Raw genomic sequence first — 24,240 nt, 5'->3', positions numbered from 1 at the left:
TCGGCAGGTAGGCTCTAAGGGCCGACAGAAGCGCTGTGGCTTATGTGGTATTATGGGCCATAATTCCCGTACGTGCGAGAAGCACGAGGATTCAATTACGATCGAATAAGGGTCATTATGTAGGGTGGTGGTGTAGTAGTAGGTAGTAATAGTCAATTTTGGTGTTTTAGTGACCCGCTCGCTCGTGTGACCCGCTCGCCCGTGAAATACGTTAGATATATAGATATATTATTATATCCATTGATATCCCTATACCCATTTATTACAGCCCTTAGGGAAACTATAGACTATGTAGGTTTCTAATATTAGAACATAGTATCTAGTGTTAGAAACTAGATAGCGTACAACCTAGTTAGGTTAAACAACTAAGCTAAGCGCTAGAACATTAGTAGCGCTAGACCTAATTAGGCCTAGGGACTAAGCTAGGTGCATAACTTAGGAGTATAGGAACTAAGTAGCTCCTACGCCCTATAGTCTTAAGGGCAGGGGACGTTATAGGATTAGTTAGATCTAGAGACCTCTAGTCCTTAGACCTAATTATATTACAAGACCTATGTAATGAATAACAACGATATATTAGATATTTGTTATCTATAATATCTTTAATATCCTTTAGTATAACACTACTATATAAGTAGATAGTTAGTTCTTAGATAGGAGCTTCATGCTTAACTTAATATAGTATTTATTATATACTAGTAACATGTTTTACAAAAGCCTTTATGTCTAATCCCCTACCTCCTCTAATAAGTAAACTAATGCAATAAAACCTCTATAAGTCTTATAGTTTAAGACCTAGCGTTACACTTTAAGCACTACTTCTATAAGGTACTAGCTTATAACATAAAGCAAACATGCTACTAAAGAACATCCTTAGCCCTTAGGGAAGTGTTATTAGACAACCTAAGACACCTACACCTACGTTGTCCTAGAACATTCCCCCTAAGAATGAGGAAATGCCTAACGCGCTGCCTATAGTCTCTAAACTTAGAGAAACCTTACGAGTTAAGTTGCCTAACACCTTTTCTAGCAACTAAAAGGACCTTAAAGTGTTCCTACTTTAGGTTAAGATCTACTTGCACTTTAATGATAATAAGTTCCCTACTAATAAGAGTTACGCTCTCTAGACCTCATCCTACTTAAGAGGAGAAGCCCTATAATAGGTTAAACCCTTCCTTAAGGACTACTTCCTATATAAGGAAACATGTAGAGCTATAATTACAACTAAGAATATGTTTAGATCCTAGAAAGGATTTAAGAAGGAAATCTACTAAATGTTTAGCAACATCAATGAAGTAAAGACTGCTAAAGACCACCTATATAGCCTAAAGTAGACTAGTAGCGCCCTTACCTACTCTATAGAATTCTAAAGGTATAGCAACTAGATAGGATAGGACACTTATGCCCTACTTAGCTACTATAAATGAGGGCTAAAGAGCCATGTCTACCTAGAGCTCACCTAAATGGAGCATTAGCTAAAGGACATAGTATCCCTAATTAAACATATAGTTTAGATCAACAACTAACTATATAAGTTTTAGAAAGAAAAATAAAGCTATAACAAGCTAAAGAAGTTTACTAAGTACTAAGGGAACAAAGGTAGACAATAGGAACAACACCTATAAGACAACTATTAGTTAGACCTAATAGAACTTAATGTCACGTTTAAACCTAGACGACCCTATAACTTAAAAAAGGACAAGTAATTTAAGGAACAACTTTGCTTTAACTACAATAAGCTAGGCTACATAGCCTAAGACTATAGACAGCTAAAGAAGGGAAATAGTAGATGTAAATTTAGTAAACAACTTAATGCTACCTAGTAAGGCTAAGGAGGCTATAACGCCTTAGGAATGCAGTTAAACGCTATGTTTGTAAACAAACAATACTAGGGAATTAATAGCAACAGTACCCTAGAAATGAAAGCTTAGATGAAGAATTAGAGGTAGAATCCCTTACTATCTTAGAATAAGGAACCTTTAATGAGCTTGTACCTATAGAATTAATGAGTCTGTAATGTAAGAGCGTAGTATAACGTATAGCAAAACATGCCTACTTAAAGATTAGGGCTAAACAAGATAAGCCTAGCGCTCTAAGGAGAATCCCTACACTTTAGGGCATCTATAGGAACCTATTATAGGGACTCCTGTTAGAATGTAAGGTAGACAACTATAAGAACGACCTCTAGAGATACTATAATATACTAACTAACGAGCATAGATAGCTTAGCACAACATTAGAGATAGAAGACTTCCTAGTCTAAGAAGTAAGAAGACTATAAACAGATGTTAAGTATATAGCTATACTAAAGAACGTAAAGAGCGTTGAACTTTACTACTAGGACAGAAAGAGGGCCCTAAAGAAGTACAACGAAAAAGCTAAAGACATGATTTAATAGGAAAACACAAGACCTACTACACAACTAGAACAGAGAGCTATAGAACAATTAGAGACGTTTACTATGCCTCTAAGGAAAGACAGTAAATGGGTAAAAGGACAATAGGAATTAGTAAGGGCAGATGTAATAGAGACTAATTATCCCTAGCATACATATGTCTACTAGGAGTACTATAGTAAGGACAACTATAAACTCTACTAGAAAAAGAAACACTAGCATTAGTTATTCCCTTAATCTTTACCTAAGATACACTTTTAAGACGTAGAATAGGTTTATGCCCTTAGATGCAGTTAGTCTAAAGGAGAATTACCTATAAAGAATAAATAGGTATATAAGAAATACTTACACCTACTAAGAGAAGTAGTAAGATAAGAAGGACTGCCCTTATTAGGACTACTAACAGAGGACAATAAATACTATTCTCCCTCTAACGAGTTAAAAAACTAGGAGTCCTTAACAGTAGGCTACTAGTAAGCGATAGAAAGAGGCCTAGTATAAACTAGCTATGTGCTATAGAAGGTAGTATACAGCTATATATAGTTGCTAAGATATAATAGCAACACCTCTAAGTAATGATTAACTCTAGAGTAATAGGCAACTTTATAATAAAGAAAGTAGCAGACACTTAAGGTTTTAAGACGTAATTGAAAACTAACCCCTACCTGTTAATAGTTGTAGATAGAGAGCCTATCTTAACTAACAAGGGAATAGTAACCTATAAGATAGTCCTATTAGAAATGGTTATGCTATATAGACATAAGGAAACGATCTAATTTAACATTGTATACATAGACAATTATACGTGTATCCTTAGTGTACTATAGCTTAAGAAACACAACCCCTAGATTAACTAGTAGAACAAGAAAGTTATAATGAGCTAGTGTGTATATAAATAACAAACGGACACGCTATAACGAGAGGGACCCTCTTAGGGCTAACGTAAGGTGTATGTAACCTCTATAGAGCCTAGTAACCTAGCTTAGGCACCCTTACTAACGAGTATACTAGTAGAGTATAAGGAATATAAGCAGCTATTCTAGGAAGGCCCTAAGAACAAGGCACTTCCTAAGTACTAACTATAGGATTATGTAATACCCTTAGAAGAAGGAAAGAGTCTACTGTTTAGACTAATATACTAGATGTTAGCAGATGAGCTAAAACTACTAAAGGAGTATATTAACAACAACCTTAAGAAAGGGTTTATTAGACTATCTAAATCTCTAGTAGGAAGCCTAATGTTATAGGTCCTAAAGAAGGATAGGAGTAAACGACTATATGTAGACTATTAAGCATTAAATAACATAACAATAAAGGATCAATACACCTTACTATTAATTAATAAGTTATATAATAGGTTCTAAGGAGCTAAGATCTTTACTAAGCTAGATCTATGTAGCATGTACAACCTAATCTAGATAGCTAATAGCAAGGAGTAGAAAACAGCATTCTATACCTATTATAGCCTATTTAAATATTAAGTTATACCCTTTAGGCTAACTAACGCCCCTATATCTATATAATGCTTAATAAATGATACTTTATATAAATATCTAGACATATTCACCATCGTTTACTTAGACGATATGCTAGTATACTTAGTAAACAAGGACAAATATATTTAGCATGTTAAACTTGTCCTCTAGAAGCTAAGAGAATACAACCTACTATTAAAGCTATAAAAGTGCAAGTTCTATAAAAACTAAGTTAAATTCTTAGGTTACATTATTAGAACGCACAGCATTAAGATAGACTAAGCAAAGGTTATAGCAGTGTTAGAATAGCTAACACTAACTATAGTTAAAGAAGTATAGGCCTTCTTAGGCTTTACTAACTTCTACTGTTAGTTTATTACAGGATATTCTAAGGTAGCTTAACTACTTATAGAGCTTACTAGGAAGGATCTTACTTTTAAATAGACAGCTAAGGCAGAGGCTACCTTCTAGGAACTTAAGAGGAAGTTTATAGAGGCACCTATCCTTACTACATTTAACCCTATAAAGAAGATCATCCTTAAAACAGACTCTTCTAACTTTACAATTAGAGCATGTCTAAACCAACTAGATAAGAACAGTAAGTTTAAACCAATTGCATACTACTCTAGAAAACTATTACCTATAGAGCTTAACTATAACATCTATAGCAAGGAACTACTAGCTATTATCGTTGCCTTTAAGTAGTAGTAAGTATATCTTAAGGGATCTACCTACACTATATAAGTGTAGACAGATTATAAGAACCTTATATACTTTACTATAACTAAGGTTTTAAACTATAGATAAGTCTACTAGGTAGAGACCCTTATAGCCTACAACTTAATAATAACCTATTATAAGGGCTCTAAGAACATAAGAGTAGACGCTCTTAGTAGACAGACTAACTACGTTAGCCTAAAGGAAGAAAGACCTAGAGTAATATTAAAGAAAACAGATGTAAGAATATAGTACAACAAGTTGCTAGCAACAATCTCCATCGTTAAGGACATAGAACTTAAGGTAAAACTTAAGAAATCTTATATAACAGACAAATGTGTAAAGAGAGTCTTAGCTAAAGTTAAAGGCAACTTTACTATTAACGAATAAGGATTGATCCGTTATAAAGGATTAGTGTATGTCCTAAGTTAAATAAGACGCCTACTAGTGCAAGAACAACACTCGTTGCTAGTACATAGTTATTAGGGAGTAACATAAACCTTTAAACAAATTACTAGACACTACTACTTCCTAGGTATAAGGAAACAGGTAGAAACAGTAGTAAGAGAGTGTAACATTTACAGTAAATTGAAATCTAATAGGCACTTGCCTTATAGACAGCTTAAGTCAACACTAGTACTAAAAGGAGCATAGAAATTAATAGCCTTAGACTTCATTGTTAAGCTACTACCCTCTAAAGACCTATTAATAGGAGTAGAATATAACTCTATCCTCGTTATTATAGAAAGACTTATAAAGTATAGGAAATTCGTACCATATCTAGAAGCTAGCAACACTAAGGTGCTTACATATACCTTCATTTAAGTCATATTAGCTAATTATAGGATGCTAGAAGAAATCATCTTAGACTAAGACAATCTCTTCACTTTAAAATTCTAGAAATCGTTAATGGCTCTACTAGGAACAAATCACAAGCTGTTAACAGCTTTCTACCCCTAGATAGATGGCTAAACAGAAAGATTAAATCAAACCTTTAAACAGTACCTATAAAGTTATGTTAATCATTAATAGGATAATTAGGTTTAGATTTTACCTATTGTATAGTTTGTATATAACAGTGCAATAGCAGAAGTAATGAAAGTTTCACTGTTCTTTACTAATTACAGCTACTAGCTAAAAGCATATAGGCAACTAAGACTAGACAAAGCATAAGCTAAACAAGCCCTAATTGTAGTAGAACAACTAAAATCGTTCTATAAACAACTTATAACAGACATCTAATTCTTAAATGAACGATCTACTACATATGTAAATAAGAAGCGTAGTATAGAACCTACCTTTAAGAAGGGGGATAAAGTATACCTACTCTAAAAACACATTAAAACGAAACGACTAAGTATAAAGTTAGACTTTAAAAAATTAGGACCATTTAGGGTATTAAACAAAGTCAGCTTAGTTAATTATAGACTATAGCTACTTAAGAACTCTAAACTCTACCTAGTGTTTTATATCTTATTATTAGAACTAGTAAGAGGGGATACCCTAATTGTAATAGACACTAAACTCTAACCTAAGAATGAAGTTATTAAATATAAGGTTGAGGCAATCCTAGACAGAAGGTTAATAGGGCGCTAAGAAGAGTTTTTAATTAAATAGAAAGGTTATAAACCTATAGATAACTTATAGGAGTTAAGGGGGAACCTTAGCTGCCTAGAGTTGCTAGTAGAGTTCTACTGTTAACACCCTAACGTTTGAAAAACCTAGGAGATAGGGTAGTAAAAAGGTCTAGGTTAGGGATAGTAGTCCTAGAGATGGTTGTAGAAGGACTGTAAGGAAAGGCCTCTTTAGACTTAGCTTCCTTACGCTCTTTCTCCTCTACCTCGTTAAGTTTGTCTATAGTTTTTAGACCCTAACAAAGCATGTCTTTAGCTTAGGAACAGAATAGGCGTTACTGCTTATAAAGGCAAAGGATTTTAGCCATTGCCTCTTCCTCCTCCTCTTATAAATGACGTTCTTTACGTTTAAGCTTATCCTAGTTGCTAGTAGAAGGACCACTAGCATTATAGTAAGCATTAATGTAGATACATTCACTACATCGTTTTAAGTCGTCTAATACAATGCATTTTACACATTTCTTTTTACATTAACTATAGGGCAGCATCTTAATGCTAGTAGTTGGGATTCATTAAGCTAGAGCAAGACGTTCTTTAATTTTAGTATGTTTAGAAGAAGACATAGTTGCAGCCTAACCTGCCTATAGAACAAGTAGGCATTGCTCTACTTAAGTAGTTAGCGTTTTTCTTAGTTAGTAATAGGCCTTAGGACTAGGCCTTAAGGAAGGGACCTAGTGTTACAGCCCTTAGGGAAACTATAGACTATATAGGTTTCTAATATTAGAACATAGTATCTAGTGTTAGAAACTAGACAGCGTACAACCTAGTTAGGTTAAATAACTAAGCTAAGTGCTAGAACATTAGTAGCGCTAGACTTAATTAGGCCTAGGGACTAAGCTAGGCGTATAACCTAGGAGCGTAGGAACTAAGTAGCTCCTATGCCCTATAGTCTTAAGGGTAGGGGACGTTGTAGGATTAGTTAGATCTAGAGACCTCTAGTCCTTAGACCTAATTATATCGTAAGACCTATGTAATAGATAACAATGATATGTTAGATATTTGTTATCTATAATATCTTTAATATCCTTTAGTATAACGCTACTATATAAGTAGATAGTTAGTTCTTAGATAGGAGCTTTATGCTTAACTTAATATAGTATTTGTTATATACTAGTAACATGTTTTATAAAAGCCTTTGTGTCTAATCCCCTACCTCCTCTAATAAGTAAACTAATGTAACGAAACCTCTATAAGTCTTATAGTTTAAGACCTAGCGTTATTGTTACAGCTAAAACATGCAACCTATATGCTATAAGATAGAATAATAAGGTAAAATAGCTTATAGCTAATTAGCAGTAGGAAATGGACGTAGAGATTGTAGGTAGCTTAGTTAATAAGGGCACCTTTAGGAAAAGGTACCTTTCTTAGAAGGTACCTAGTAAAAGAGAGGTGCCTATTAGAAAAGGCACCTATATAGAGTAAGGTGCCTCCTTAGAAAGGCACCTATAGGAATTAGTACCTATAATAAGTATAGCACCTCTTATAGGACACACATGTAATTAGAATAGTAGGAATAGTAAGAATAGTTAGAGAGTCTACTATTCTAACTATTCCCTTTAGCACAACGCTACTATATAAGTAGATAGTTATTTCTTAGATAGGAGCTTTATACTTAACTTAATATAGTATTTTGTTATATACTATAACGTGTTTTATAAAAGCCTTTAGTGTCTAATCCCCTGCCTCCTCTATTAAGTAAACTAACGCAACAAAACCTCTATAAGTCTTATAGTTTAGGACCTAGCGTTATAGTTATACATTAAGCATAATGCTACTATATAAGTAGATGGATAGTTCTTAGGTAGGAGCTTTATACTTAACTTAATATAGTATTTGTTATATACTATAATGTGTTTTATAAAAGCCTTTAGTGTCTAATCCCCTACCTCCTTTATTAAGTAAACTAACGTAACAAAACCTCTATAAGTCTTATAGTTTAAGGCCTAGCGTTACACATAGGGTATATAGGCATATAAGCATTAACTAGTAATAGATGCCTAAGGCACTAGTCCCCTAGCCCTAATTCCCTAGCCTACATTACCCCTAAGATAGGGCCTTTAGCTATACCTATAATAAATAGATACTATTTAGAGACATTATAGATATAACTTACTTTAAGGATAAAGTACTCTTATAGGAGGGAGGTAGTATAAAGATACCTTATCCTCTAGACATTCTTAGGATTAGACTTAGAGCTAAGGTAGTTATATATAAGGAGCTAAGGGCTAGCTAACTAAGTTAGACCTATTTTAGATACTTAGAGGAATAGACTTAATAAGTTCCCTTTTTATCTTTTTTATATCCTTTATAGTAGACTTATAGGATAGCACCTATAACCCTTTAGACTTATACTCTTATATGCTATTACTATAAGCTAGTGCCTTATATCCTTATATTCCTCTTAGTATCTTTTATCTTTACATTAAAGACTACTAATAATTATAATTAGGCTTAACTATAACTTTACCTCTAGTAGTAATATTAAGTTGTCTATTATAATGTATTAGTAATACATTATAACATAATTACTAACAGAATGAATACTTTATAACTTTACTAGAATTACGCTCTATTATATAGTAGTTCTAACCTAACCTAACTATGTCATGTAAGTAATACAGTCTTAGTAGAGGCTGGCTAACCCCCCTACTTAATAAGTGGAGCATTTCTAGGTCAGCTGAGGTTAGGGGGGGGGGTTAGGTCACCTAATGGTCTGCTTACCTGTGTACTCTGAGTAAGGCGATGCAACATTTTCGTGTTAGTTTGGCGTCACTTTCGTGTTTTTCTCGTATCAGCACCGAAGTTTGATCGCCAATACGTAAGCCCCGCCCCCAAGCGCTACCCCGAGCTAACCCCGCAGTGCAACGCGCCTATTCTTTGTCATCTCCCCATCGTCTCCTACCGCATGGCGGTCCGCACAGTACACGGTTTCGATGATGCGTTTGCGGAGCGCTTCGGGCCGCGACCTTATTTACTAGCCCTCCCCCTTTTTGAGGCAGCGCTGCAAAGTGTACTATCCATCTTGTTGCACAACCCGTAATACCGCACCCGCATCCCCACCCCAGGCTAAGCCCGTGTGGGGAAACCTAGAGATGCAGCGCTTCGGGGCCACAACTGCGGTCTTTGGCTGTTGTGGCTACGATAGCTAGTATATTCATCAAGCACCGAAAGCTGAACACGGAACACAAGAAGACAAAGACGGGAATACAGCCATTGGCAAAAGCGGTGGACACCAAAGGATAATTAAAAAAGGAAAAATAACACGTTATAAATAAAATCTCGAATAATTATTAGCTAGCTGAATATTAAGCATTACAATTGCTGCGCCGCACGCAGCCTAATTAAACCAATAATCTAAAACTAACGTCCTTCTACCAAACAAAAATATATACAAGTAAATCATTCGCATTTAAACTAGACATAAGACTTCAACCTACCCAGAATCTTATTTATCGATTTGCTGCTTCTTCATGATGTCATCATCTTTCGATATTTCAGAGCGATTGCGGATCCAGGGAGATGACGGACCCGATGCGCAAATGCGGGCTCGTGCCACCCAAGAGCAGCAGCACTTCACCGACTCCGCCTCCAGTGAACGCATCTTCTGCACCCCCAACGGCCCTCTCTCCACCTCCATCTGGGTGCTGGACAAACGCGACAACCCCACCTCCATCGAGCTGTACCTTCAGCTCACCGCCGAAGGCACCAGCACCTGGCACGCCATCTCGCAGACGCCCATGACCAAGCCGCCGGTCCCCTCAATTTTAGTGCGCGTCTTTGCGCTCGAGTATTGGGAGGACGAGTGGTTACTATGCCACCGTGGCCACTCCGAGCCTAACTGGCAGCTCACCGCGGCCCCGCAGTACGGCATGCTGCCTGGATACGGCGAGAGGCCGTGTCTGCTGCGGTGCTGCGGGACGGACCGGCCGCGTGGGAAGACGGCGAGACTTGTAGTAACGCCCTTGGACGGGAGGGACTTTGTCAGCGTGCACGATTACCTGACGACGGTTCATCCGTGGCTGATGAGCTTTAGGGGGGATATACTGGAGTATATGGGTTTATGGAAGGGTAAGCCGGCAGAGGAGGAGTCAGTGCTCATGCTGAGCAATTTTGTGGGCCCGCTGGCGGTGATGGGGCAGACGAGGGGGGTTAGGAGTTGGAGTGAGAGGTTGCGAGTCATTTCGAATTTGATAGATACGGTGTCAGGCCAGCAGGATACGCTGAGGCAGGGGAATTTGCACAGCTGTGTTGGGAAAGGTCAGTGCAATGTTTTGACCGGAGGGGTGGAGATGAGTTCTGGGTGGAAATGAGGTTTTAGGCAGTTTACAAAATCAGCTAGCCATTTCTCGGTTTCAAGCAGCCATTACCACACGTTTAGTCCACTGGTAGCCGCGATACAAGGCCGCCAGTGGCAGACATTAGATTGTGTGCGCAACTAGCATGCGAAATACGTTATACATTTACTAATAGTTTCTTACTGCAGTTGTTTTCTAGCTGTACTACTCTTCTGCTTTTTGAACAGTGTTACTTATAGTTTGTCACTTGTGTTACCTTTGTTATTCGATGTAGCAACTTGATGTCAAAACAGTAAGAGTAACACACAGAGCACTAATGTATGCTTAGATGAAGCTTTAATATTTCTCTAATTGCATAGCGTTATAAAACTGCAAACGTGTGTCTCAGCTCATAACTAAAATTGTCAAGATGAGACTACTATAATTTTCAACCTCTAGAAAACCCTTCCACTTAGGGTTACCCTTATCAATTAAGCTCCTTATAAATGTAACATTGTCTACAAGGTATAGAGAAAACCTGGCAAGCCCTCGATGATGGCCTCTCCATTGGCGACTTTCTTGTTCATTCTACTAAACTGTAGAGACAGAACGCCAACAATAAACACTTGTAGTATACAGCACCTGCAACATATCAGTCCACCGCGTTTGTAGAGTCAGCAGCAAGGGAAATTGACTTACGCGATGGATGCATACATACCAGGAAGGTATTGAGGTGCATCTTGAGCTCGGAATACTAACGCGCCAACGATACCACCTGCTGCTCCCATTGTAACCAAGATCGCGCTGCTAGAGGCGCGCTTCCATGTTCCACGGATGTTGTTTGCCTGGTATGCCATGACGGTTGGTATTGAGGAATTGGAAGTTGCTGTAACCAGAAACACGCCGAAATACTGCCAACCTGCAGCTTTGACCCAAGCCATCAGGCACAACCCGCAAGTTCCCAGTAACGCATTGAATACAACGATCGGGCCACGGACATGGTACTTATCTCCGAACCAGCCTTGAACGTACATGAAGATGCCCGCGAAGATGTATGGTGGGGTTATCATCACTTGTGAGATCCCAACGCCAAAACCCATCTTCTGATGCAGAATGATGGGGAGGAAAAGCGCGATTGCGTACGCGATCACAGTGTTAGCGCTAGAACCTGTCAGAGATATTTTCATCCTGTCATATACCGTCTGATACTTACAAGAATATAAGCCCAAACAGCCAGATCTTGAGGTCCAAGCCTGCCTTGAAAAATGCGGCCCAGTTGAAGGGCTCTTCATGAGTATCGTTACGATCTCTTTGTAGAAGTTTGATAACGTATTCCAGCTCACGAGGTTCGAGAAACTTCCGGCTATTCTGCGCTTTTTGAGGAAAGTCGACGATCAAAATGGCCCCGATAATAGCGATGACACACGTTAGCACTCCTTCCCAGATGAAAATGTACCTCCAGCCTCCATAGCCGCCAACGCCTGCCATTTGCATAAAGCCATAAGAAAGTACCCCGGAAAGTGATGCTCCGACAACGCTGATAAGATAGAACGATGCGTATCGCTTATGCACATCGTCTGAGGCGCAAAGTTAGCATGTCCTAGATTTACGCCCAGAGGAAAGAAGAATACACACAGCGACAATACCACATTTGCAATAGAAACAGTGCTCCTGGTAATAAGGCGGCTTCGAAAAGACCAACAACCGCTCGAAGAGCGACTAACTCGCCCCAGTGATGTACAAATCCCATGCCCAACATGACGATGCCCCAGGCAAACGACACAGCAGGTAGGAAAATCCGAGGGCCGATCTGGCGTGCAAGAATAGCACTAGGCCACTGGAAAATAAGGTACGGAACGAAGAACATAATAATGGCAATGGACTTGCGATAGTTAGCCCTAGATCCTGCGGTTTAGGGGTTGCCATGCTAGACTTACGTAGCGATTTCCAATTGCTAGGTGCAGCTCCTTTGCCATACCAGCAATGTTAGCAGAGCCCAGGTTGGTTCGATCCATGAGAGAAACCCCAAACATGAGACCCAAAGCTGAAATAAGACGTCGATCTATCTTATGGATAATTTTTCTTCCCTCAGCATAGGAGATACCGAGATCTTCATCCTCACAGGTGGTATCCTGTTTTAGGTCCGTTGCCTCAACCTGTAGGACATTTTTTTCCGCGTCCTTCTCGGCGTATGATTCACTTTGAGACATGTTTCCAAGGCTCTATTTTTTTTATCGCATTATATTGTTTCGAGAGAGATTCTTCGGTCTTTCCAAGAGTCTGAAGCTAGTACAAGCTTGTCTAGAAGTCGAACTATATCCTTTGGGGAGGCGTAATTGAAGCCTTAAATGGGAGAGGTCGTGCTGTAAATCTTACGAGTATAGTCGTGTGAGTGAGGGAAGTCCTACGATGTGACCAGCCAGTTTGTTTGGTCGAACTTAGATATATAGATCATATATTTCAGGTCTTTGGTGCCAAAAACCTTCAGGGCTACCGAGTTTACCGAAGCTCATTCTTCTTCCCCACTTCCCCGCAAAACCCCGCAAAACCCCACAAAGCATTCGTCTGTGGCTGGAGGTCGCCTCCAAGTTTCCACAACAATTTGGTGGATTTACGTGTCAGAGTGTATGCGGGGTATATTACAGGTTCTTTATTTTTTGTTCTCCAACCACACTAGTTCTATGGAAACTATTGTTTTCGTACGATATCTCCCTCGGCTCATAAATTAGAGCTACTAGTCCTAATATGGAAGTGTACCGACTCCGCAGCCTAATCCTTATTAGGAAACATAGTTCCGAGGTTGCCGATTCCTCTTGTTATCGACTACGTTATCAATTTTCGGTATTCGGCAGTATGGTGACGATGACGAGAGACATCAAACCTCGGCCTTAAATTGTTTAGAGTGAATATGTATTTGAACACGCGAAACCGATAACCTCTCTCTCCTTGATAGATTTACCTTCAGAGTTAGCAACCTCATAGTCAGCAACCTGCAACCCAAAACGTTCATCATGGATCCATCCACTTCTCAATTGTCCGAAAATATCTCTCCTTCGTTCGAAGACACGGCAGACTTCATAGACGCAGACCGCGGGTTTGTAGGATCGCTCAATCCGTGTGTCATCAAAAACGCCCGTGGAGACACCGTCTGGGACAATGACGAGTTCAATTTCCTTCATCAGCAGCCGTGTCCAGAAACAGTGAACCCTAAGTTATGGCGCCAGGCTCAATTGCTGTCCAAGCAGGGATTGTATCGCATCAGTTCATCCATCTACCAAGTCCGTGGTTTTGACATATCACACATTACTTTCGTCGAGGGCAAGACGGGTATCATTATAATCGACCCTTTGATTTCTTGCGAATGTGCTGCTGCCGCAAGAGAACTATACTACAAGCACCAAGGAGTCCGCCCTGTCAAGGCTATCATTTACACGCATTCGCATATTGATCATTTTGGTGGCGCCTCAGGCGTCTTGCCTCCTGTCACAAACGATAACGACACAGCCCCGGTCCCAATAATTGCCCCAGAATATTTCATGGAAGAGGCTACGTCCGAGAACATTTTCGCTGGGCCTATCATGCGGCAGCGAGCTAGACATATGTACGGCTCTCAACTTCCGAAGTCTCCCAAGGGCCAAATCGGCGTCGGCCTCGGCATGGCCACCTCGCATGGTACAACAAGCCTCGTGCCACCCACTATCAACATTACACAGACGGGACAGACCTTGACTATCGACGGAGTCCGGATGACGTTCCAAATGGTACCGAATACAGAAGCACCTGCGGAATTAAACATCTATTTTCCTGACGAAAGAGCCCTATTGGTTGCAGAGTGCGCGACCCACGCGCTGCACAATATAGCGACACTCAGAGGTGCCTTAGTAAGGGATGCCAAAGCGTGGAGTAGATATCTGGATGAAACATTACTGTTGTACTGCGAAGATGCTAAGTCGAATGTTCAGTTTGGAAGCCATGCCTGGCCAACCTGGGGGGCCGACAAGATCAAGAAGTTTTTAGCGCAACAAAGAGACCTCTATGCGTTTATCCACGATCAAACAGTGAGGCAAATGAACCAGGGATGGAACGGGACAGAAATCGCAGAAAGAATGGTGCTTCCACCAAGCCTGAGTCGCGAGTGGCATACGCAAGGATTCTATGGAAGCGTGAGCCACAATGTCAAGGCAATCTACCAGCGTTACATGACTTGGTTCGACGGATCAGCAGAGAATTTGTGGAAGTGGCCACCGAAAGAAGAGGGTGCTAGGTATGTAGCATGCATGGGCGGCGCGGAGGAAGTCTTGAAAAAGTCTCAGGTATTTATATCTCAGGGAGATCTGAGATTCGCGGCGACATTACTGGGCCACGTCGTCGCAGCGGGTGACGAACCTGGGAACGATGCAATCGCACATTTGCAATGCAAAAACCTGCTGGCAAATGTGTTCGAGAAACTAGGGTTTGGAGCTGAGAACGCGACTTGGAGGAACTTCTACTTGAGTCAGTCGGTGGACCTGATGAATGGCAAGAGAGCCCAAGGAAAGAACTCATCTGGGATGGCGGCTTTTGCACCGAACCTGTCCGTAGAACAATGGTTTGGCGCACTCTCTATCACAATTGATGGACAGGAAGCTGGGAAAGAAGAGAAGCCTTTCTGCATTGATATTCATGTCAGGGACATTAGTGAGGACTGGAGGTTAATTTTGAGTAATGGTGCTTTGACATACCGCAGTCAACCGAACGGAGAACGGTCCTCTAACAGAACTGAGCCCGACCTTGCCCTGACGCTGAATAAAATCGGATTGTGCCGACTCTTGAACAGCAAGAGCAGCAGCAGCGATATCCTCGACCTTAAGGGTGACGTACAGGCTCTTAATAAGCTTCTGTCGTTCGCATCAATTACTAGCAAAGTCAAGAACCAGCTGCAGAGTTACATATAGATACTATCAAAATAATCAATTCTTAGAGTAGCTTTATTTGATTCTAGAGGAAGTGAATTATCACATTTAATTACCTTCGTCTATATAAGTTAATGTCTACGCCTCACAGAAACTCGTGTGGAAGCCAGATGGGGTTGAAGTAGCTCCTGGAATTCAACAGCCGAGGTGCCTGCAGCGGAACCACGTGGAATATGCGGGGTACTTGGCTAGGCTTATGTGACTAAGCTTTTGGTTGGTGTCTTCATCCAAGTTATCCCATATCCCAGGGTGTAGCCTCAAGGACAAACGTTCTTATTACTTGTTTCTACTTCCCAGAAATCTACCTGTCCATTAACCATGGTTACAGAGTCTAGTCCGCCTAGCCACTCTAGAACACCACGAGACAGATCGAGAGTCGTTTGCAAACGATGTCACGCGAGAAAAGTCAAATGCGACTTGCTCGCGAGAAGGTACACTTCTGATAGCTGTACCAACTGTGAAAAGCGAGATGAACATTGTCAGAGAAGAGAACATACCCGAAGACAACCTTATCGCCGTTCGCCAGACCCAGCCACATCGGTTTTCCCACTGGATAGGCGCCCTGATGTTGCTGCGACGCCGCCTTTAACAAATGACGCGCTAGAATCACCCTCAACCGTCGAGCATATTGATGAGAGCGAACACCGCCTTAGTCAAACTCCTCGTCTTACTGCACCTACTGATGGCGGCTATATCGGAGACTGTTCAGTCATGTCGAACCATGGCCCCTTGACTTCCGACAGCACTGCTACTCTAGGCTCCTTTTCGACGTCGCTCGAGATACAGACTGTCATTGCCACCGGAGCCGATCAGTTACCCTCGCAATCAGTACTTGATGCGTCAAGCGCTGCCTACTTCAAGTACCTGTACCATCGCATCCCAATCATGGATCGTCAAGATATTACTACTCCCTGCCCGTCAACTCTGCTGTTACAATCGTTATGCTTTGTGGGATCATTCCTTCGTCATCCGAAATCGATGAAAGACCTTCAAAAACTCGAAGAACACTATGCTAAAGCTAAGATACTGTTCTTCCTGAATCATGAGAAAGAGCCGCTTACTACGCTCAAAACCTTGTGTTTCTTCACTCTCTGGAATGTCAAACCCCCATCGGTGGTTACGATTGACTGCAGCTGGAATTGGCTAGGACTCGCAATGCGCCTCGCAACCCAGATGGGTCTTCATCGTGAGTCGACGCACTTCCAGAGATCCACACCGAGCTGTGCTCGTAGGATAGCGTGGTATCTCTATGCCCAAGACAAGATGCAGGCCGCCTGCTTTGGCCGGCCCCAGATGCTTCGGACGCAAGAATTCAACCTGCGTCCGCTCTCACTAGCGGACTTCAGTGGTTGCGAAAACGATCAGGCTCACTCATTCATTCTCTGGACAGAACTAGCGAAGATCTATGCAAGAATGCTCAGCGCTAAAGATGCCGAATTCTCATCCGCTTCCGAGGAACTGTTGTGTGTTCTTGAAGATTTAAGGACTTGGGCGTTTAGCACCTCGGCTGTCTTTCGGATATGTGATGATCAAGGCAATAAAGTTTATCACCGCGAATTTTACGAGTATCTCGCCTGTTATCTCACGTGTATCATAACATATTTTCACAACTTCGGGAAATACTTCCAGCTTTCAGTTGCGTCCTCCATCTCGCTTGTGGCTTCCTCGTGCATCATTGCACTCTACCAAGAAATGGATTACCATGATGACATCAACTATCTAACTGCTATTAACAACTGGTCTATGATGGCGGCCTCACTTCCGCAGCTCGACAACATTCCCAGAGAGAATCGGGGCATTGATGCACCAGGGAATTCTTCAGATCATCGACCTTCGTCCTTGGAAGAGCTCGATACTCTTGTGGATATTTTAAGACAGAGGGGCTTTAAATTCCCGGGCTCAAAAGCCATCGTCAGCAAAATTGAGCATCTAAAACTAGAGGTTCTCTCACAAAACAATGATCCCTCATCAGCTTCATCTAGCTCTGCACACAGGAATATGTCAGAGCCAAACCCCGAACCGCACTTGACAGTGTTGAGGGTCCACGAACTATTCCCCTTTCCAAAAACGCTATCTCCAAGGCTAGAGCTACTTGATGCTATAGAAGCAGAAGACCTAGTTGACGGATTTTTTAACAATTATGTCGACTGGCCAATAGCAAATATATTTGGTTTTGACGACATCGACCTACTAGACTATGCATGATCTGAGCCAGAGGAATCAGTTATTATGCTTCTTCTTCTTAGACATTCTCAAAATACTCCTGCTATACAGTAGAGCGAGATAACCAAGAGGTGCCTGTCCACAGATTCTCGGGATAGGAGGGCAGAGACAGATAGGCGACGATAAAATATAGTATTTCTATCGAAAAGAAATCATCAATAGCGACTACTAGCGAGCTCCACAGCTTCGCTTTTACATCCTCGATACAGGCGACCCTGTGATAGCACTGATGTGTTCAATCTTAGGACACTCGTACGATCCGCTCATCATCTCCTCCATGGCGCCGTACCATCTCATCGTGATGGACAACTTTCCTCCTCCTGCCGGTGCCGGTAGCCAGTTATTCAACCATCCCCACGGTGGGGGAAGGTCCGCCGGCTGTAACAGGATATGAAATTCGCCATCCTTGGTATGATCGGCCAGTGAACTGCCATCGGCAAATCTCATATCATCGCGGTCTCCAAGACAGTACCTGTTTATCCTGTTAGGGACAAGGTACTGTTCGGAATTGTACGCTGTGAGGCTCCAGAATCCGCTAGGGACTAGAGCCGGTCGACGTGAAAAGCGGAGAAGGACTGCTTCATTAGCTCCAATTATCAGAGGGGCGGCGAGAGACGGGTAAAGTGCTTGGTCTTTAGTGAGTGCCAAATAGCCCTTTTTCCCAACTGCATACCTCGCCTGGTAAAAGGAATTAAAGTTGCCTTTGCAACCCGGGAAGAGTTCACTCCAGCCGTTACCATATTCCCGCCTACCATTAGGAGACCGGGCAAGTTTAACTGCTTGAGCTTCGGCATATTCATGAATTTGTGAAAGGTCTGTCTTTCCAGAGATGCCTTGTTCAATGCCACTCTTAGCAAGGAGGTCAGCGATCCAAGGCCGGTCTTGAATGACCGCGGATTGATTGTGAGCTGCGAACGCTGCGGTTAAAGCCAAAACCACATGTGCCGCAGAGTTTTCGCCCGATACGCGATACGCTGGTGTTATGAGCAGAGAGAGATCCAAAGCCGGAGCGACGGGCTGTAGATCCAGGCGCTTGACTGGAGTCACGTGGATCTGGTCTTGATATACGTTGACTATTTTCTGGTCTTCAGTGGCCGGCGTTGAGGCGATACGAATAAGACCCATGCCATAGGCGGTAGGGAAGTTGATATAGCCTAGATAATTGCAATGATGGCCGGCTTCCTCCGGGGGAGGTCCGCTAAAGAAGCCGAAATCTTTGCTGGCGAGGCGAAAGAGATATTTTCCCGGTTTATGGCCTTGAAGGCTGCCGATGTTGGCAATGTTGTTGCCATATCTAGAAGAATCACCTAAATTAGCAATTGGTAAAAATCTGGCTTGGATGGCGTGAGGCTTTGCGTACGGATCATAGAACGGGAACACCCAATATCGATCAGGGATAGAAGGAACGGTGACTTCTAGATCGTGCGAGGAAACATCTATGAATATTGTCGAGTACAAGGTGTCGACATTAGGTCGAATGACTTTGAGATCGTCCGATGTCGAGAGCCTCCGGTCGTGATAGAGCGTGTTGGTTGACGCTTTTGGATAACATGCAACATATTTCGCATACTCAAGCAACGGATAGCCGTACTACATACAAAGTTTTGGTCAGCTTTCCCAACGATGGCAGACAGTGACTTATTTTCATTTACCATGTACGAAAATTCAAGTGCATGCTGCTGCTCCTCCTTCTCGTGACTGTTGTTTGGTAGGGGTGACATCTTCATTGCTACAGCCATTATGAGTTCTTAGTAAAGAAGTACATTAAGTCGTAATATGATATATAGTCGGTATCCATATATAGTATAAAGTCCGGCTTCTGTAAAGTCGGTCGTCATACCGAGTTTACCGAGGGAGTTTCCCCTATAGCCTCTTCGGTGGTTCATTGCCGGTTCGGTACAAAGTGGTTCCGAACAGAATGTGGGCAGGATCAGATCACAGCGAATGATACTTTTCACTGGCAGATACAACTGCATTAGACCGCCGCCATTTCTAGCACCACTCACATACCAGTGGTCTAGCCATTACGTCTCCATACAGATCCACTTTGTGCGTGCCGACATGGTCGTTATCAGGTAGCTAAAGGAGACAGTTAGATCATCGTAAGGGGATCAAAAAGCATGAGGGCGGCGACGCTCACCCGCTTGTCCAAATTGCACTGTCCTGAGTATTAATCTCCTGGAAGCTTGAGATCCGTGAATTGGTAGTTGAGTGGGTGACCACCAGCGAATACCCACTGTTTTATGCTTTTGCTATTTTTCTTCCCTTTGAGGCTGATGGCTGAATATGTAGTTACAGAGAAAACGTCGGGTCCTGTGCACTTTAGCCCCTTCAGCTGATGCCCTTAATGATAACCCCTTCGTCCCCCAGCTCTCTCTCACGGACTTGAAGAATGAGAATTAACAGATTTCACTTGTGAAACCCGGAGAGATCCGTGAGTGGTGTAAGGAAATTAGAATATTGGTTTCCCTCACGCCTCGGCATCGCACTTTGCTTATAATTCCAATGGGGGTTTGGCATTCCATCAAAGGACAAATAACCCAATCACTGTATCTCACATCCTATTTACCCTGCTCAGAGACCACTGATAATAAACTATGGTACATTTCGAAAAGCGCTGCTCCTATAATAGGATATTAATATATTTGCTCCAGTCCCCTCGCGAATGGATCGAGTTCACGAATAGCCTAGACCACCTTCATAGCTTTGTATTATAAGCCCCTTTATATCAACATAATCATACACGTTAGGTGTTACTGATCATAGATCTATAGAAGCGCCCTGTTACGCCGACTTACATTACGCCTTGGCCGAGCTAGTACGCCTTAGCTGAAGTGAGAACGCATTAGCTGAACAAAGCCGGGTTGATTGAACTATTCAGCTCAACAAGTCCCCAGTAATCAATAACGACCATATCGTCGACTTATCCCCATTCTCCAACAAACTGTCGCTCTTGTTCCTCCTGTAGGCAACCAACACTGTGCCGCTCGTAGGCACGCAATACGCAGCCTCCCCAGCCTCTACTCTTATTGCCAAAAATTCAACGTTGTGCGACGTAGCTCACTTGCTTGGGCTTTTATTTGCTTCCGCTGACCTCACCACGCGAGCGAGGTTAATCAAACACTGTTGGAATGCGGGAAAATAGAGACTATAGACACGCAACGAAGTCATGATTAACGACTGTCTACCCTAGAACGGTCACCATATAACCTATATACGTACTGCTTTCCCCCTTTAGACCTACGGTGCTTAGCTCCTAGGTATGCAAACTAGGCTCCGGTGAGCTGTTGGAGTACAACAAACATCGTCGATGATATAGCGCAGCACTCTTCAACTAAACATCAAACTCAAACCACACTTAAAGTGTAGTATGCCTGCAGAATAGATGTGTCAGGCTTGCTTATCAAATGGTATACTAACACCAGGTGTCAACGCTACTTTCCACACCAATCCAGCGAGGGGTTTTAGTAGGCGCAAGTGGGGTACATCGCATATATCTTGGCAAAACCCCACATGATAATCGGGAGTTACACCAACCATCCAGTACGCATTATTCCACAACTTCAATAATGTGACATGGACTTGACGTAGCAAGCCTTATATGGCTCTTATGTCCCTGTTTTCCCTCCCTCGGTTTCCGCTCTCTTAGTTTGCCTCTCTCACGTCTAAGATGGCCGGTACTATTTCGCGTACAGAAAAAGTCTTCCTTCCAGGGTCACCACACTATGAGCAACTTCGAAAGGCTTTCATTAATGCCAATGTACCCGCAAAATATCCCCGAGAAATTCACCGACCAATCTGTGTCCAGGACGTAATTGCCGCTGTCAATAGAGCTAAGGAATTGGGAATTCCAATTGGAGTTCGCTCAGGTGGCCATCTTTTCACATGTATGTCTTTGTGGCAGGATGGCCTTTTAATAGATACGTCAAACCTCAATCGACAAGTTGAATACGAGGAGAAAACGCAAACTATAACTTATGGACCAGCTGTGCGTGTCTGTGAGATATCCGAAAAGCTTGAAAACTCGGCCGTTTTTTCCCTCATGGTCACGCCCCCTCAGTCGCAATGGGTGGCTTCACATTAGCTGGCGGACAGGGCTTTTTCATGCGTGGTTGGGGCGCAACCGTAGATCAATGGGTCACTGAGCTGGAAGTCGTTGTTCCAGATGGATCTTTGATCCGAGCTAATGCCAGTGAGAATGCGGACGTCTTTTGGGCGGCAAGAGGCTCTGGTCAAGGGTTTTTTGGGGTCGTGACTAAGTTCTGTGCGCGAACAATTCCAGCTCGGAAATTTTATCAACGCCAGCGCACTTTTTCCATAGGGCCTAATGGTAAACTCTTTAACGAAGTTCTTACATTGGCAATCGAGCAAAATGAGAAGACGCCTAAATATGGCACAGAAGTTGCTGTTTGTACTTTTTTTCCAGAGAAGTTCAATCCAACTATCGAAAGCGATGAGATCAGTGAGCCTTCGTCGTTGATGATGTCAATTACCGCTGCTGCCTATGTCGACTCAATATCAGAAGCCGAGACTCTACTTAGTGCCTTCGATTATGTCCCCGATGGGTTGGCGGAGGTTGTAGCAGGTCCTGCTCCGGTCATTCTCAAGAGTTGGAAAGAAGTGTTTCAAGAACAAGATATGCTTGTTCCTTACGGAAACGGCGAAATTTGGCATATTGATAGTATTCTAAATGACCCAAGTATCCCGCTTCCAGAAGTACGTTAAGAACCTTTCTTTCTTCCTCTAGTGGACGCTTTAAAAATGGCCGAGTCCCTAACCGCTGTTAAACAGATGATCGAAGCAATCAAGCCTTCCCAAACCCAGCTGCCTACGAGACAGTCTGTTGGGGTCATCTACATCGGTGACACTTATCCAGACGTTGGAAAAATGGCCTTCAGTCTGCCTCAACAGTATTACATCTCAACCTTCACCTGCACTAAAAATCCTACTAAAATACCTGCTCTCCGCAACTGGATGAAAAACGTCTATAGAGAAGCGGAGAAGGTTGCATGTGGTATGTATGTAGCAGATTACGATATTACATTTAGAAAGTCCAAGGTAATGACGGACTCTGCGTTTGAACGATTTATAAAGATTAGGGACAAATGGGACCCAGAATGTAGATTCCCTCTTACTTTAGTGTGAATATAAGCAATGTAAGGTGCCGGAAAACACGGAACTTAATGATATAATATGGCGTGGAGGGGCGTAACGTGCCAGAGGCTTGACGCCAGTATATAGGTGAAAACTTTAACCGACCTACAGTCCAGTCAACAGTCGACGTATTACCAGGGACCTACGTTTACTAGAAGCCCAGCAATGCTACCCCGTATTCCAAACCATTATGCTAGTGCCCTAAACTCCCTGTGACTTTTCGGCTAGCCTGTTACAATTCTGTTGACTCACCCATATTCAGCCCACCAAAACACGATGCATCTAGACGAAGGACGACCCGCACCGCAGCCAACGAGCCCGTAAGTGAGCCGTCTTCGGGGCTTACGACGCCTCAACGTAGCGACCGCCCAGGGTCGACAATGATGTTGACCAGCTTGCCTAGCTCCGCAAACGGATAATTCGGGAGCGACATATCCACCAAGTCATGCCAACTAGATATAGAATGGGAATTGGGCCAAGCCAGAGCTCTCGCCGAGAAGGGAACTATATTTGGCCACGCCCTATCCTATAATTCTGCGAATGACAAGACTAATAATACTACGGCTCGGTTCCAACTGAAAGTTCACAGAGCTCATGTACGCCTTGGCCCCTTTAGTTGATGTCCTCAATGATGACCCCCTCGTCCCTCAGCTCTATCTCAATTTGCTCAGAAACTTCCTCCGCACTCCTCCCGGCCTTTTCATCGTCATATGTTCCGTGAGCACCATGCACAAGTGATACTCGTGCAGAGGGATATCTTGCAAGGGCGCTTCTTGCAGTAGTCTGAACACAGTAATCGCTCTGTAAACCTATGATAACCAGCTGGAGGTTCTGTGGGTCGAAACCAGGAGTCTCGATATGTGACCCCAACGATGTCTTGTGGAAGGAATCGCGCGTTGTTTTATCAACTATCACCTCGTTTTCCTGGATGCGAAATAATTCCGTCTGCACGATTTCCCATGGCGTGGTATTGGGGGTGAAGTCGGGATCATCATCTTCATTGTGCCGAATCCAAATTACTTCCTTTTGTCAGTTATCACAAACCACGTATTTGTCTTAGAGTTGTCCGCCAGGAGTTCTGCCGCAGGTTGGAAATAATAAAGTTGAAGGTAAGGCATACCTTTGGTCGGCGGGGAAGCGGCCCTTTCTCGAGCGAGAGCAGCCTCCAGGTTGCGGAGGATCTTTATCGAGCCAGGGACCGGATTTGGAGGGCCAAGAAGGCATCTCTGGACATCGATGACGAGGAGTATGCGAGTAGGTGAATCCTCTGAACTCATTATGTCTTATTCGAAAATATAATAATATTTAAAATGTCGAATACGATTCGATGACCAGCCTGTCTTGTTCGAGTGCCTTGGTCGGTTAGTTGGCTCAGTTTGACTCACATTGCAGTTCGGCTGCCAAGAGTTTCGCTTA

At 42.5% G+C, this 24,240-nt stretch overlaps 7 protein-coding genes across 7 annotated transcripts; 4 read left to right on the top strand and 3 right to left on the bottom strand.

Moving 5' to 3' along the window:
* Positions 1-9,608: 9,608 nt before the first annotated feature.
* On the top strand, positions 9,609-10,741 carry VE01_10016 (uncharacterized protein). The gene has a single exon (XM_018279423.2). It carries the CDS (start codon positions 9,692-9,694, stop codon positions 10,529-10,531), a length of 840 nt encoding a protein of 279 aa, XP_018125932.2. The 5' UTR covers positions 9,609-9,691; the 3' UTR covers positions 10,532-10,741.
* A 272-nt stretch (positions 10,742-11,013) lies between these two features.
* Positions 11,014-12,918, bottom strand: VE01_10015 (uncharacterized protein; the record flags this gene model as incomplete). The annotated part of the gene is made up of 5 exons (XM_018279422.2): positions 12,433-12,918; positions 12,131-12,377; positions 11,709-12,072; positions 11,195-11,656; positions 11,014-11,137 (listed from the first exon to the last, which is right to left on the bottom strand). The coding sequence occupies exons 1-5, from the start codon at positions 12,703-12,705 to the stop codon at positions 11,014-11,016; spliced, it is 1,470 nt and encodes a 489-aa protein (XP_018125933.1). The 5' UTR covers positions 12,706-12,918.
* A 250-nt stretch (positions 12,919-13,168) lies between these two features.
* Positions 13,169-15,429, top strand: VE01_10014 (uncharacterized protein; the record flags this gene model as incomplete). Its single annotated transcript, XM_018279421.2, has 1 exon — positions 13,169-15,429. Exon 1 carries the CDS (start codon positions 13,507-13,509, stop codon positions 15,427-15,429), a length of 1,923 nt encoding a protein of 640 aa, XP_018125960.1. The 5' UTR covers positions 13,169-13,506.
* A 407-nt stretch (positions 15,430-15,836) lies between these two features.
* On the top strand, positions 15,837-17,652 carry VE01_10013 (uncharacterized protein; the record flags this gene model as incomplete). Its single annotated transcript, XM_018279420.1, has 2 exons — positions 15,837-15,878; positions 15,931-17,652. 2 exons carry the CDS (start codon positions 15,837-15,839, stop codon positions 17,650-17,652), a joined length of 1,764 nt encoding a protein of 587 aa, XP_018125929.1.
* A 210-nt stretch (positions 17,653-17,862) lies between these two features.
* On the bottom strand, positions 17,863-19,409 carry VE01_10012 (uncharacterized protein; the record flags this gene model as incomplete). Its single annotated transcript, XM_018279419.1, has 2 exons — positions 17,863-19,260; positions 19,323-19,409. The coding sequence occupies 2 exons, from the start codon at positions 19,407-19,409 to the stop codon at positions 17,863-17,865; spliced, it is 1,485 nt and encodes a 494-aa protein (XP_018125959.1).
* A 2,326-nt stretch (positions 19,410-21,735) lies between these two features.
* VE01_10011 (uncharacterized protein) lies at positions 21,736-22,898 on the top strand (the record flags this gene model as incomplete). The annotated part of the gene is made up of 4 exons (XM_018279418.1): positions 21,736-21,934; positions 21,992-22,386; positions 22,462-22,684; positions 22,891-22,898. 4 exons carry the CDS (start codon positions 21,736-21,738, stop codon positions 22,896-22,898), a joined length of 825 nt encoding a protein of 274 aa, XP_018125930.1.
* A 412-nt stretch (positions 22,899-23,310) lies between these two features.
* On the bottom strand, positions 23,311-24,101 carry VE01_10010 (uncharacterized protein; the record flags this gene model as incomplete). Its single annotated transcript, XM_018279417.2, has 2 exons — positions 23,311-23,843; positions 23,945-24,101. The coding sequence occupies 2 exons, from the start codon at positions 24,099-24,101 to the stop codon at positions 23,437-23,439; spliced, it is 564 nt and encodes a 187-aa protein (XP_018125931.1). The 3' UTR covers positions 23,311-23,436.
* Positions 24,102-24,240: the final 139 nt, after the last annotated feature.

The sequence above is a fragment of the Pseudogymnoascus verrucosus genome (assembly GCF_001662655.1).
Source record: "Pseudogymnoascus verrucosus strain UAMH 10579 unplaced genomic scaffold scaffold_66, whole genome shotgun sequence".
Classification (NCBI taxonomy): domain Eukaryota; kingdom Fungi; phylum Ascomycota; class Leotiomycetes; order Thelebolales; family Thelebolaceae; genus Pseudogymnoascus; species Pseudogymnoascus verrucosus.
The sequence above is the reverse complement of the archived record's forward strand: the minus strand, read 5'-3'. Positions and strand labels throughout refer to the sequence as shown.

What these genes read in the sequence shown, in the direction of transcription:
- VE01_10016 (XM_018279423.2), top strand. Translation starts at nt 9,692, where the DNA reads ATGATGTCATCATCTTTCGATATTTCAGAGCGATTGCGGATCCAGGGA.